Raw genomic sequence first — 13,712 nt, 5'->3', positions numbered from 1 at the left:
TACTGCAGTTGCGTTCTGTGCAAACTACTAGGTTGATTATTTTTGGATGTCAAATTGCAGAGTCTAACTAAATTGGGGACTGGAAATTATTTTATATATTCAGGAAAAAATGTGGGCACGTATGGAGAGAAGGACAGCTCTGCCGTAGGAGAATTCGGATGGGGAGCTGTGACCAGGGATGATATCTCGGGGCCCCAGATCCTCTTGGCTCTAAGTTCTTGGCTCACACCATCAAGGTTGGGTGCGTGGAGATAACCACGTGGTTTTCACAGCTCTGAGGCCCAGTTCCTGGACAAGATGAAGTTCTTGCTCCAGGGTGGAGCTTGTGACTTGCTTCTAAAGGGGAAAGATGCCAAAGCCGGGGTTCTCTTCCTTCTCTTCCCTCTGTCTCGTTCTTAGTTCCTCTGAGTTCTGTGCTACGTTCCGTTGCCAGAGTGGACGGTTCCCTGGGTCCCAGTGGACCCCTTCTAAGGCCACGCCCACCTCCAAGGCAGACTTAGGTGAGGTCAGGATGGACGTGAAGATCCTGGCACTGACCCTGGGTCATCTCTAGTGTAGACCCTCAGTGCTGCTGGCCCCTGTGCCTACCACCGCTGCTGGAATGAGCATCTGTCTATATTTTTTCTTTCTACGTGGGAGATATAAATAGTAAAAACAACAGACGCCTTATTGAGGAAACCTGTAAAGTACTGAAAATCACAAACAAAATCCAACCACCATGGATCATACTGTTAGGACACGGCTCTGCGTCCTGCAAGCAGTTTACAGGGGCCGGTTTTTAAAGCATGATTGGAACCACAACATAAATAGCCCTCCCTCCTGTTATTCTTGCTCTGCGTTGTTTCAGCACGGTTCTGCCATGTGACAAAAGATTCTTTGCAAACATTTTTTTCTGGGGACGAGTAACATGCCACCGTGGAATGGACCCTCATTTACTCTGGCTTTTGAAATTCAGATATTTGGGCTTTTGCACTTTTGTAAATAGCGAGCCACGTGCGTCGTGGGTTGTGAGGTGGGCGCGCCTGCCGGGCATCTTATTGCCTTGGGTCTGTGTTGCCAGTTTGTTTCCCAGAGGGGAGGGCTGTGCGGGTGACCACTCTGGGAGATGCCTTCCTTGCTACCTGTATCAATATGCGTGTTATTGTTTTATTATTTGATTTTAAAGCCGCGTTGGTGCTTTACCTGCCCACATGGAAGCCATAGTGATGGTGGGAAAGCACAGGCCCCCCGAGCTGCACCTCCCATTTATTGGCTGTGTGTCCTTGGACAAGTTACTTAGCCTCTCGGAGCCTCACTCTCTGTACCTTGAATCATTTAATTAGATTAAGCAGTGTTTGCCAACCTTTCATTGTCCCCTACCTCCTCTGTCCCCACGGGACCCTCTGTAAAGACTTTGGATCTTTAACATTCATTGAATGTGGTCCTGGACACCCTTGCCCTGTGGGTTCTTTCTGCGAGGTTTTGTGAGACACTGAAAACAGCCCCAAGAACCCACCCTTCCCATCAGCGGCCTGTGAGGGTCAGGGACCCCTGCAGTAAAGGAGCTGGGGTGCAGCTCAGTGAGAGAATGCTAGCCTCGCAGGCACCAGGCCCCGGGTGACATCCCTGCGCTGGGAAAAAAAATAGTGACGGGCGGAGGAGCCGATGTGTTCCAGGCACCTCTAATCTGCTGCCAAATCTGACATTCACCATAAATACGCAGGCAGAGCAGGGCTGTTGATAGTCCCTGGGAACAGATTCCTAGAGGCCCAGGGATGTGCTTGACGTCCCAGGAACGGCACCTGCAGGACAGGACCCTTCCCCAGAAGGGCAGCTGCCTCACCCGCCTCGCCGGTGCCCGTGAACTTGTGACGCGTAACCGCTCGCGCCTGCGCCCAGCCCTGCCCAGCCCTCCCCGGGCGGCCGCGGTTCTCACCTGTTCCCCTCGCCCCCAGGTACGTGGTCATCTCCCGGGAGGAGAGGGAGCGGAACCTGCTGGCCTTCCAGCACGGCGAGCGCATCTACTTCCGCGCCTGCAGGGACATCCGGCCCGGGGAGCGGCTGCGGGTCTGGTACAGCCAGGACTACATGAGGCGCCTGCACAGCATGTCCCAGGAGACCATCCACCGCAACCTGGCCAGAGGTGAGTGTGCGGAGGCCATGCCCTGGCCTCTGCGGGCCCCCGGGCCTTCCAGAGGACACCAAGGAGGCGCAGATTCAAGCCCCAGCCGCGGGAAGACGGGGCCATTCGGGACCTCAGATGACCCAGATCCGCGCCGTGCTCCAGGCCAGGCAGTGACCGCCCAGGGTGTCCCCTCCCCTGCAAGGTGGTCACAGAAACCCCAACCGCACAGTTCAGAGCACTGGGAAGAGAGGACCCCACGGCCAAGGGAGGAGGCTTAATCCACTGACCCGTTCCCCAGCTCAAAGTGATGGAAAGATGTCACACTGCCGACACCTCAGCAGTCACAAGGACAGACGACATCTGCTAAATGCTCACCGAGGGCTAATTGGGTTTCCACATGCTCCCATGGAACCCTCACGACTGGGGCAGCTTCCCCTCCAGCATGGGGTGGGAGTTCTGGGGAGCCAGTGAGGACCGTGGGTAGAGCAGGGTGAAGTCCCCAGTGCAGACCTTTAACAGTGACAACCCCACGTAGATGATTATCCCATCACCAACGGCACCAGTACATGCGGTGACTCACCCCTGGGTCAGGTGCTGGGGAGGGCAGCCTGGGTTTTTGTCCCACAACTGTGACTCCAGGTGCTGAGTTCCAACCTGGTGGCTTCTCAGACAAAATCAGTCTCGTCCCCGCTTCCTGCTGGTCTCATGATCAGCTGACCTGGTGAACTGATGTAAAAGGACAGCTGCTTCGGAGAGAGTCCAGGAGGGCTGGGCAGGGGACGCAGGCCTGGGAGGCGGGCGGCTTGGTCGTCCGGGCTCCCTGTAAACAAGTCATTTGAATGTGGTTTAAAATACTGCCCAGCCCTGCCCTGCACCTTCTCACTCCACCCTCAGCCTGGCCAGGGTAACTAGCGAGTCTGGTCCTTCTCTCCAGGGGACCTTCTTACATCAAAGCCATACATCCAAATGCCCAGAGTCCATCTGGGCCCAGGAGCCCAGGCTGTGCCCGAGCCCCACCATGTCGTGTTTCTGACCAGCCGCGTATGTGAAGTCTGTCAATCGGGAAGATGGTTGGAGCAGATGGGAAGGGGCCGGGTGACTCCTTGAGGTTAAGCTGTCTTTAAAGACAAGTCAGAACAATGCAAATCCTGGAAACCGAGGGCAAGCTGCTGCCTGGCTTGGTAAAAGGTACCTGGTGGGCAGTGAGAGGGGATCAGTAGTCATTCTTACCTCTTGTCCTCTTTGGAACCGGGGGAAAGGTTACGGTGGCATCCACCTGACCTCTGGCGATGCCTCCTGTAAAAGTGTGTGAAACTCAGTGGGTCCTCAGTCACTCTTTGCTGCATGGACAAAAGAAGAAGTGAATGACAACATCAAGACGTTTCCAAAGAGTCACGCCACCCGAAGAAGAGGAGAGCAAGGGAAGTCCTGTTGAGGATGCAGGTCTCATCCCCTGGCCAGGACCTTCTTCTGGACGTGTAATGTCCTTTTCCACCCCCAGTGACCTCTCCAAAGCACCTCAAGCTGCAACATCCATCTTCAGAGAGCTGGGACACAAGGGGACCACTCAGGAGTGGTGGCTTGAAGGAAGCGTGGCAGACAGACTTGAAGGGGGACGTCCAGAGCCGGGTGGAGCTCCAGGAGCAAGCAGTGTCCGGCCAGCCAGGCTGAGCAGTGGGGAGCGGGGAGGACGCTGACAGCCACAGTGGGACAGGGCCACAGCTGTGGATGTTCTCGGCCCTGAACCAAGCCCTCGGGTCCAGTCATGGAGCTTGGTGGCATTTAGTTGTCTCTTTGTAGCTTTTGCTTTGGCTGATCCTGGCACTTTAGTGGTGGCTTAGGTTGGTCTTGCTAGTCCTGCTCTTGAAGGAGATCCCTTCTGAGCACTCCCTGAGGAGCTTTCTCTGTCACTGAGGGTGATATGCTGCCGCAGTCCGGCTGCAGCAAAGTAACCAGGGGGGTGACGAGCAACTTGTGTAGATTGATACAGCAGGAGTGGGAGCCGTTTATTGTAGGACAGGAGGGGTATATATACATTCCACACAGCTTATCTAATTAACATAAACTAGATACAGCAGTCAACCAATAAGGAATCTCCACACTTAATGGCTCGCTGGCGTCACTTCACAAACCACTCCCTCTGGCAAAATGCCAGGGGCCATCCTGACTTGTCTACAGACCCTAACAATATGCCAGTCAGGCCAGAGCAGGAGTCATGAGTACTTCTCGGGCAGGGACACTGTTTGGAACCCGCAGCTTACCTGAAGAGAGTCTCAGTTATTCCCTGTGGTTATCATTGAAGGACAGGATGGATCTCATGCTCATATTCAAAAAAGTTCTTCTTTGATTGATTTCAAGTTATTGATCTACTTTGAGGTTTGGGCTGCCCCCCCATATTTCCTTGAGATCTTGGAATCAAGCTCACATTGTTTTTCATGAAGGCCTGAAGTCCAGAGCAGCCTCCCGCTTGCCCTAGCATGTTGCACAGGCTTGGTCCTCCCACGAGGGCCTGAGGGGTCCCTGGTGGCTTGCAGCCTGGACCTCCCCACCTCCCCAGCTGTGGGCTGGCTGTCCGGTCCCTGGTAAGGGGGAAGGGCAGCCCTGGATGTGTGGATATTCCAAAAGGGCCAGTGCTTTTTCTGATCCATAAGACAGGTGTGTTGGGTCTTGCTTTAGCGAGTGCTCTCCATTTCTCCTCTGCTCTGTAGCCCAGCTGATAGAGAAATGTAGGCTGAGGGGAGCCATCCCGTCCCGGGAGCCTTGGAGACAGGCTATTCCCTAAGCATTCATGTGAGAATGACAAGGGCATCCAGATAGGTCCCTCCTTTTTGTGTGGTCACTGTGGGAAACCTGGCGTTGGACCTGGGGCAGGGCATATCACCCGCCCCAGCATGGAACATCGAATGGAGATCCCTCAGCCTCTCGCCGCCCCGCCACGAGAAGCCGGGTTTCAGTGCATATTCAGGTCAAGTCATTTCCTAGTCACGTCAGCCAGGGCCCTGCCCCTGCCTCTGCCTTAAGAAGCCTTTAAGATTTCTAAGCTCCACAGACAGCTGTTAGAATTTTCTGAGGACTGAAGAGGTCCTCTGTTTCCTGAGCATCTCCCCTTCAGGAGTCATCAGCACTTCTGTGTCCGTATGACCTGCAGCTGGCTGTTTGTAAAGGATGAGGCTGAAACAACTTACTATTGGGAAACCCATCAAAGGCTTAAAGTATCCCAACGTAATTAAGAGAGAATTGAAGTAATTCACAGGATAGAAATAGACATCTTGTGTCAGGTAAGGAAACAGCTGTGTTTTGAGATGGCTTTCGGTCATTGTGACTACCTTGTCCTTTATCTTTTTGGAGGCCGCCATCTTGGAGTCTTTAGCAACTGTGGGTGTCCTGTCCTCCCCCCTCCAGCCTGCGTCATCAGTGAGAACCACAGGTCACACTTGCTCACATGTTCCCAGTCTTCTGACTGCTCGGAGGGTTACAAGAGACAGAAGTGAGGGGTGGACTGTCCCCTAAGTGGGCCATCTCCAGGACAGCCGCGGAGAAGGCAGGAGCGGGGCTCTGCGTCGCCTGTGAACCTTTTACCAAGTCAAAGCAGCGTCTTCTCATGGCGAGGGCTGGAGGGGAAGCGCCTGGGGTTGGGGGCTTAGTACTCACTCAGCTCTGGGCTGTGCTCCCACCCACCCACTTTGAAAGGGTGAAAGAAGACACAGTTACCTCCCCGTAGACCTCCCTCAACTTGTAAGTGTAGAGTTTACACACCTGAGGCTTCTTTGAAACAGCTTTTTCAAAAAAGTTCTTACTGCTCTGTGGGTCCTAGGACGAGTCCCCACTGCCCACCAACTCGTTTTTGTCACGCCTGCCCCAGGAGGCTCCTTTAGAGGGCGAGCCAGTGACCCCACAGAAGTTCTGCTTTGTTTCTGTTGGTTTCTCGGCTGGGGGCTGTCCCCGCTTCCTTACACCCTGGTTTTCCTTCCTAGGAGAGAAGAGGTTGCAGAGGGAGAAGTGTGAGCAGGCTCTGGACACCCCAGAAGACCTGAGGGGTGCTATTCAGCTCCCTGTGTTGAGACAGGGCAAAAGTCCCTACAAGCGTGGCTTGGATGAGGGGGATGTGCACCCCCAAGCCAAGAAGAAGAAAATCGACCTCATTTTTAAGGACGTGCTGGAGGCGTCTCTGGAATCGGCCAAGGTGGAGGCCCACCAGCTGGCACTGAGCACCTCGCTGGTCATCAGGAAAGTCCCCAAGTACCAGGACGATGCCTATGGCCGGTGTGCCACAGCCATGACCCACAGCATGCAGAGCGTCAGCCGGACCCAGGGGGACGGGGACTGGAAGACCCCCCCGGGGGTTGCCAAGGAGCCAGGCCCACTGGAGGATGAGGAAGAGGAGCCTTCGTCGTTCAAGGCCGACAGCCCCGCCGAGGCCTCCCTGGCGTCCGATGCCCACGAGCTGCCCACCACCTCCTTCTGCCCCAACTGTATCCGCCTCAAGAAGAAGGTGCGGGAGCTTCAGGCCGAGCTGGACTTGCTCAAGTCTGGGAAGCTCCCAGAGCCCCCCGTGTTACCACCCCAGGTGCTGGAGCTCCCAGAGTTCTCTGACCCCACAGGTAAGCGGGTGTGGACGCCACTGTTGCCGAGGGAGGAGCGCACGGGGCTGCGTGGACGGGGCCGTGGGCCTCTGTCGGAGCTGTCCTCTGGGGACCCCAGGCGCCCTGTCCTCAGGTGCCGATGGCAGGCCCGTCGCGGCTCTGGGACGCTTCACGTGCTGCTCTGTGTCAATAAAAGCCGTTCCGCTGCAGGAGGGGCGTGTGCTGTGTTCTTGACCTTTGCCTTTCTCTGATGGCCCCACCAGGGTGCCACCCCAAAGCCCAGCTTCTCTCCTCCATGCCCCAGCAGGGTGTCCCTCTGGGGAGCCCGCACGCCCCCCAATCTAGATCTGGAACGTGGCCTTGTCCTCTGCCAGGGTCTGCTCTTCCCCTCATGGTCCTGTTTCCCCACCTGGAGTTTTCAGAGGATGGCACTTTGGGGTCCAGGGTGACCAGCTGCATGGCTTTGCCCCTTCTGTGCTGGTGCTCGGATCTCGTGGAGCTAGTTGAGAACCGGGCCGGGTCATCAGTGCCCCTCTGCAGCCGGGTTGGCCTGCGCACGGGCGCCTCGTGCCCCTCAGCCACACCCCGAGTTCCCAACGAGGTGGTGCAGGTCCTGAAGCTCACATCTGAGCTCAAGCGCGTTCTGACCCTGAAATCACACGGGGCCAGAGCCATGCTGCCTTCATTCCGGGGCAGCAGGCCTCCTCTGACCTCATTAGTGGAGGGCACACAAGTCCCCAGCCCTCCACGGGTGACCTGGGGCTGTTTGGGGTGCCCCAACAGTTTGCTCCTCCAGTTTGTCTTCTCCGTTGATGGGGAACGTTGCAATCTCCGGAGCACCCACGGGTGGGCGGAGGGCGGGCATGACCATCCTGGCTGCTGTGCCTGCCCTTCATGGTGGGCGGTGGCCAAAGGCCACCTGGACCATCCCCAAAGAGGGAGCATCACCTGTGGGGAACAGAGTGCTTGGAGGTGAACTCCAGGCTGGGGTTCCATCCCTCACAGGCCGCGGTGAGGTCTCGCCTTTAGACGCTGTTTCCTGTTGCTGTCGGGAAACCCCCGTTCTTGCCACAGGGTGTAAGTGCTTCTTTCGAATTTGTTTTCCAGCCTCCGAGAGCATGGTCTCTGGCCCCGCCATCATGGAGGACGATGACCAGGAGGTCGACTCGGCCGATGAATCCGTCTCCAACGATATGATGACCACGACCGACGAGCCGTCCAAGATGTCCTCCGCCACCGGACGCCGGATCCGGCGCTTCAAGCAGGAGTGGCTGAAGAAGTTCTGGTTCCTGCGGTACTCCCCGACCCTCAACGAGATGTGGTGCCACGTGTGCCGCCAGTACACGGTGCAGTCCTCCCGCACCTCGGCCTTCATCATCGGCTCCAAGCAGTTCAAGATCCACACCATCAAGCTGCACAGTCAGAGCAACTTGCACAAGAAGTGCCTGCAGCTCTACAAGCTCCGCATGCACCCCGAGAAGACGGAGGAGATGTGCCGCAACATGACCCTGCTCTTCAACACCGCCTACCACCTGGCCCTCGAGGGCAGGCCCTACCTGGACTTCCGGCCGCTGGCCGAGCTGCTGAGGAAGTGCGAGCTCAAGGTGGTGGACCAGTACATGAACGAGGGCGACTGCCAGGTGCTGGTCCACCACATCGCCCGGGCGCTGCGGGAGGACCTGGTGGAGCGCATCCGCCAGTCCCCGTGCCTCAGCATCATCTTGGACGGGCAGAGCGATGACCTGCTGGCCGACACGGTGGCCGTGTACGTCCAGTACACCAGCAGCGACGGGCCCCCGGCCACGGAGTTCCTGTCCCTGCAGGAGCTGGGCTTCTCCAGCACAGAGAGCTACCTCCAGGCGCTGGACCGGGCCTTCACCACCCTGGGCATCCGGCTGCAGGACGAGAAGCCCACGGTCGGCTTGGGCGTGGACGGGGCCAACATCACGGCCAGCCTGCGGGCCAGCATGTTCATGACCATCCGCAAGACGCTGCCCTGGCTGCTGTGCCTGCCCTTCATGGTGCACCGGCCCCACCTGGAGATCCTGGACGCCATCAGCGGGAAGGAGCTGCCCTGCCTGGAGGAGCTGGAGAACAACCTGAAGCAGCTGCTGAGCTTCTACCGCTACTCGCCCCGGCTCCTGTGCGAGCTGCGCTCCACGGCTGCCACCCTCTGCGAGGAGACCGAGTTCCTGGGGGACATCCGGGCCGTGCGCTGGGTCATCGGGGAGCAGAACGTCCTCAACGCCCTCATCAAGGACTACCTGGAGGTGGTGGCCCACCTCAAGGACGTCAGCAGCCAGACGCAGCGGGCGGACGCCTCGGCCATCGCCCTGGCCCTGCTGCAGTTCCTCATGGACTATCAGTCGGTCAAGCTCATCTACTTCCTGCTGGACGTGATCGCCGTCCTCTCGCGCCTGGCCTACGTCTTCCAGGGCGAGTACCTGCTGGTGTCCCAGGTGGACGACAAGATCGAGGAGGCCATCCAGGAGATCAGCCGGCTGGCCGACTCCCCGGGGGAGTACCTCCAGGAGTTCGAGGAGAACTTCCGGGAGAGCTTCAACGGGATCGCCGTGAAGAACCTCAGGGTGGCCGAGGCCAAGTTCCAGTCCATCAGGGAGAAGATCTGTCAGAAGACCCAGGTCATCCTGGCCCAGAGGTTCGACTCCCGCAGCCGGATCTTCGTGAAGGCCTGCCAGGTGTTCGACCTGGCCGCCTGGCCCAGGAGCAGCGAGGAGCTCGTGAGCTACGGCAAGGAGGACATGGTGCAGATATTCGACCACCTGGAGGCCATCCCCACCTTCTCCCGGGACCTCGGCAAGGAGGGGCTGGACCCGCGGGGCAGCCTGCTGACGGAGTGGCGGGAGCTCAAGGCCGATTACTACACCAAAAACGGCTTCAAAGACCTCATCAGCCACGTCTGCAAGTACAAGCAGAGGTTCCCGCTCTTGAACAAGATCATCCAGGTCCTGAAGGTCCTCCCCACGTCCACCGCCTGCTGCGAGAAGGGCCGCAGCGCCCTCCAGAGGGTCCGCAAGAACCACCGCTCCCGCCTGACCCTGGAGCAGCTGAGCGACTTGCTGACCGTCGCGGTCAACGGACCGCCCATCGCCAACTTCGATGCCAAGCGAGCCCTGGACAGCTGGTTTGAGGAGAAGTCGGGCAACAGCTACGCGCTGTCAGCCGAGGTCCTCAGCAGGATGTCGGCCCTGGAGCAGAAGCCGGCGCTGCAGGCCGTGGACCACGGGTCCGAGTTCTACCCAGACATGTAGGAGCCCGGCTGCAGAGTCCACGAAGCTGTTGAATATTTTTTTAATCTATACTCATAAGCTTTGATATATTATATAAATCTATATTATATTATATTATATATATATATATATAAAACCCACACTGAAAATTTTTAAAAAACCAAGGTGACACGTCCACCGGAAGCTACTAGGAGCTTTCAGAAAGGAATGACGTCGGAAACCGACGCTTGTCTGCAACACTTGGCAGCTTGCACCTACGTGGCGACCCGTTTCCACTCACAGAAGCATGTGCTGGGCCCCGCGTGTCCCCACCCGACAGTCACCGACAGCATGAGCTAAATGACGGGTCTCTGTCACGGCCTTTAGGTAGCTCGCTCTGTTCCTGTCTCCGCTGGGGGGTGGAGGGAGTTGGGTTGGGCTTGGGGTTTATGTTCTCGCCATTTTTTCTGTTGGGTTTAATGGTGGGGTTTGGGGGGCGTGGCTCTTGGCTTCTTCGTTGACATTCTGGTCCCGCTGAACCGGGTCCCCGACTCCCACATTGTGGGTTGAGGTGTCCTCCTCCCCCACCTGACTTCAGTGTGATGGATTTGATTTACTCATTTCCTTCGCTGTCCCACAAACACAGGTGTTGGTCGCACTGTGAACCCACCCTGCCCCCACCCGTCACCTCCCCTCCCTGGTTGTCCATTCCCTCCTTCCAGGCCCCTGGATTGAAAGACAGAACCCGTCCTATGGAAGGCGGAAGGGCCTTACAGCCGAGCCTGCAATCCAGGGGAAGGGCGAGGCGGGCTTTGGACATCCCTGTTATCCATGGTGGAGGATAAAATGGTAGAATCCCACTCAGACCCAGGGCCGCTGGGAGACGAAAAGCCAACAAATCCAGACCCCCAACGGGGCGGCGATTTTTGGCTAAAAACAAGTAAAATGAAAAGTATATATTGGATTGACATGGATTATTTATACTCTGTCTTTATAATCATATACTGTTGGGGGGGTATTTTTGTTTTCCTTTAATAATCAAGCACCTGCAAGGTAGCTACGGAGCAGGAGCTGTCAATGCAAGTTGTGCCCTGGGTTACGTGTCACTCCAAGAGCGTCCCCAGGGAGGGGGCCCCGGGCTGGCACTGAGCTCCGCAGCCCAGCAGGAAGGTCCTGGGAGACTGGGCAGTGCTTCTAGGCCTGTGAGCTTCCTTTTTTTGAACAGGGTAGAGATGTCCCAAAGAAAAGGAGCAAACAGGAAGAGGGACCAGATTCTCAAGGCATCAACTTGGACACACACACACACACACACACACACACACCACAACCACAATATAAGCTTTAGAAATGGCCACTTGCCCACTCCCTGGGGCAAGCAGCGGTGTAAGCGAGGCGTCTGATCCGCGCTCCTTCGGTCATTTAACTACAGTATACCTCGCAGGGGAGTGTTCAGATATGTGCTGAGCTGTTAAAGTCTCTCTTCATGTCTCCACACCTGATTTGTGCGTATTTTATATGCAGAGATCCTAAGGTGGACGCAGGTCGTATTGGGGGAGGGACGAGGATCTGGACCCCGCGTCCCCGCTCGGCTGTCCCTCCCCATTAGTGGAGGGTGTTGAGATCGGGCCACAGGCAAGGCCCCCCGAGCCCTGGGCCTTCGTGGCTCAGACACTCTGCGACTGTGGTGGCTCCCTTATTCTTGGTTTATCTTGTGTCTGCCTGGTGCCACCGTGAGTGAGAACCATAGTGGAAAGGTCATCAACACTGAACGTCACCGCCCCTTCCTGGCCCCGCCGGTCCTTCCCCTCACAGATCCTTCCTCTCACCCCCATGGTCTTGGTGCTAAGATAACTTTAGAATCATTGCTGCTAGTCGATAGCTTTTCATTATAAATATATATATTATATTATATTATATTATATATTATTTTTGAAATGTTTTTGTTTGTTTTCAATGGTGATGTAGCATGTTAAAACAAAACAAAACAAAAAAACAGAAAACAAAACTGGGTTCCTCCAACTGTCCCACTGCCGGGCCTCATATGCTGCCTTCTTCAACAATCAATGCACCCTGCCTGGTGACCTTCACCCCGCCCCCCAGCCGCACACCTCCACCCTCTTCTGAGCAAGGGGAGAGCAGGAAAGGCCCCAAACCCCTCTCAGATGCTTGAAATTCCCTGGTTCCACTCGCGTGCCCCCAATCTCCCTTCACAGCTCCTCCCATCTGGGCCTAACTGGGGTCACCATCAAGGTCAAGTGGGATTCTGTTGCAAAGCACAAGGTCCCTTGTTCCCCAGCTCCTGCTCGGGGACTTCCTGTCCCCTCTTGCACACAGACTACTGTCTGGGGAGCGCCACTGAACATTGCAGAGACCAGGGCTGGTTGGCAAGGCGGCCTCAGGTGCCGGGCAGAAACAGTGGGTGGGCTCCTTTCCTCTGCCAACAGTTGCCTTACCCCTCATTCCCTTGACCCACTGCACGGGGACCCTCTGCCAGGAGGGTCAGACCACTCCTGAGCACCGAGTCAGGGCTGTGACTGTTCCCCCAAGGGCCCATAGCCAGAATGAGCTCAAGTCTTCAGCTGGGGGAAGGATCCCTCAAGCCCATGTCAGTGCCTACCCTGAGTGACCTGGCTCAGGGCTTGGAAGAACTCACTGCCACTAGCAGGACCTGGCAGTAGGAGGTCACACCCTTGCAATGGCTTGAGGCTCTGAGCAGCTGAACCCGTAGGTGGCGGTCAGTCTGTCAGGGGCCTCTCAAACTCAGGTGCTCACAGCTTCTACCAACCCAGCTAGGCCCCGGGCTGTGGCGGACTCTCTGTAGGCCACCGCGCCTTGGGACGGGGGTAACCAGGGAACAACATGGGACATGCCACTGCAGTTCACACGAGGTCTTTTCTCGGCCCAGATGCTCCCTGGGAGGCTCAGGGCTTCCGTCCCATGAACCCTGTTTGGGATGATACTTGGTTCTGTCCTAGGCTTATCCCACTCCTCCCCTCCGGAGATGGGCTCCGGGTGAGGGGGCACTCAAGGTCTGACCCAGGGAACCACATGCTTTACTAGCCCAATACCTTGAACAGGTATAAAAACTGTGGGCAGGTGGCCCGCCTCCCAGGCGTGGTCACTGCAGATGAGACAGAGCCCTTGAACTCAGCCCTGGCTTAGGAGGGACCTCCATAGACTGAGAAGGGAGTATGTGTCTAGAGCTGAGACTTGTCCTCACTAGGTGGCTGGTTGGAGGTTTTCTTTGGCTCATGAAGTGGGTGGGCAGTGAGGTCAAGGCTGAGGCCCAGGTTGGTGACCAGTTGTGCCAAGTAGTTGCACTGCACAGCCTGGGGCCACAGGCCCTCATGATTAAAACAATCTGCTTTTCCTTAGAGACACCCAATGCCATCTAATGTCTGTGAAAGGGGAGCCCCTCATCCCACCTGGTCAGACTGCAACTCCCACCTGGTCAGACACCCCTGGCGGTTCTGCCTGCCTGTTGGAACAGGGAGGCCACCGGAAACAGCAGTCTTTTTTCTTTTTTAATGACTGCCTGTGACATCTTGTGATGCTGGGCACATCCTTATTTCTCCAGCCTCCCTGGGAATGAGAACAGGACCAAGCTCCGGAACCCCGAATGGCCAAGTTCAGGGCTGGGTCCTTGAGTCTGTGGTCGGTGGGCCCCGGGGGTCTCTGCCCTCTGCCCCGCTCCTTGTTTCTGAGTCCAGTTGTCTGCTGAGGCCCCTCCTCTTGCCTTGCTTGGGTGAGCCCTTTCATTTGGAGAAAGGACTTTGTAATTCCATTTATTTGGCG

The 13,712-nt window shown here is 56.8% G+C and overlaps 1 protein-coding gene across 3 annotated transcripts in view; it reads left to right on the top strand.

Annotated features, from left to right (window-relative positions):
• Positions 1–10,403, top strand: part of Prdm11 (PR/SET domain 11) — a 71,175-nt gene extending 60,772 nt beyond the window's left edge. Inside the window, exons 6-8 of one of the 3 annotated variants that reach the window (XM_027936414.3) lie at positions 1,935–2,122; positions 6,079–6,705; positions 7,795–10,403. In XM_027936414.3, the coding sequence (XP_027792215.1) occupies positions 1,935–2,122; positions 6,079–6,705; positions 7,795–9,959 (2,980 nt within the window). In that variant the 3' untranslated portion in view covers positions 9,960–10,403. The remainder of the gene's footprint in view (positions 1–1,934; positions 2,123–6,078; positions 6,706–7,794) is intronic. The other 2 variants (XM_071616281.1, XM_071616280.1) reach the window with 2 other exon arrangements.
• The last annotated feature ends 3,309 nt before the right edge of the window (positions 10,404–13,712 follow it).

The sequence above is a fragment of the Marmota flaviventris genome, chromosome 9 (assembly GCF_047511675.1).
Source record: "Marmota flaviventris isolate mMarFla1 chromosome 9, mMarFla1.hap1, whole genome shotgun sequence".
NCBI classification, from domain to species: domain Eukaryota; kingdom Metazoa; phylum Chordata; class Mammalia; order Rodentia; family Sciuridae; genus Marmota; species Marmota flaviventris.
The sequence above is the reverse complement of the archived record's forward strand: the minus strand, read 5'-3'. Positions and strand labels throughout refer to the sequence as shown.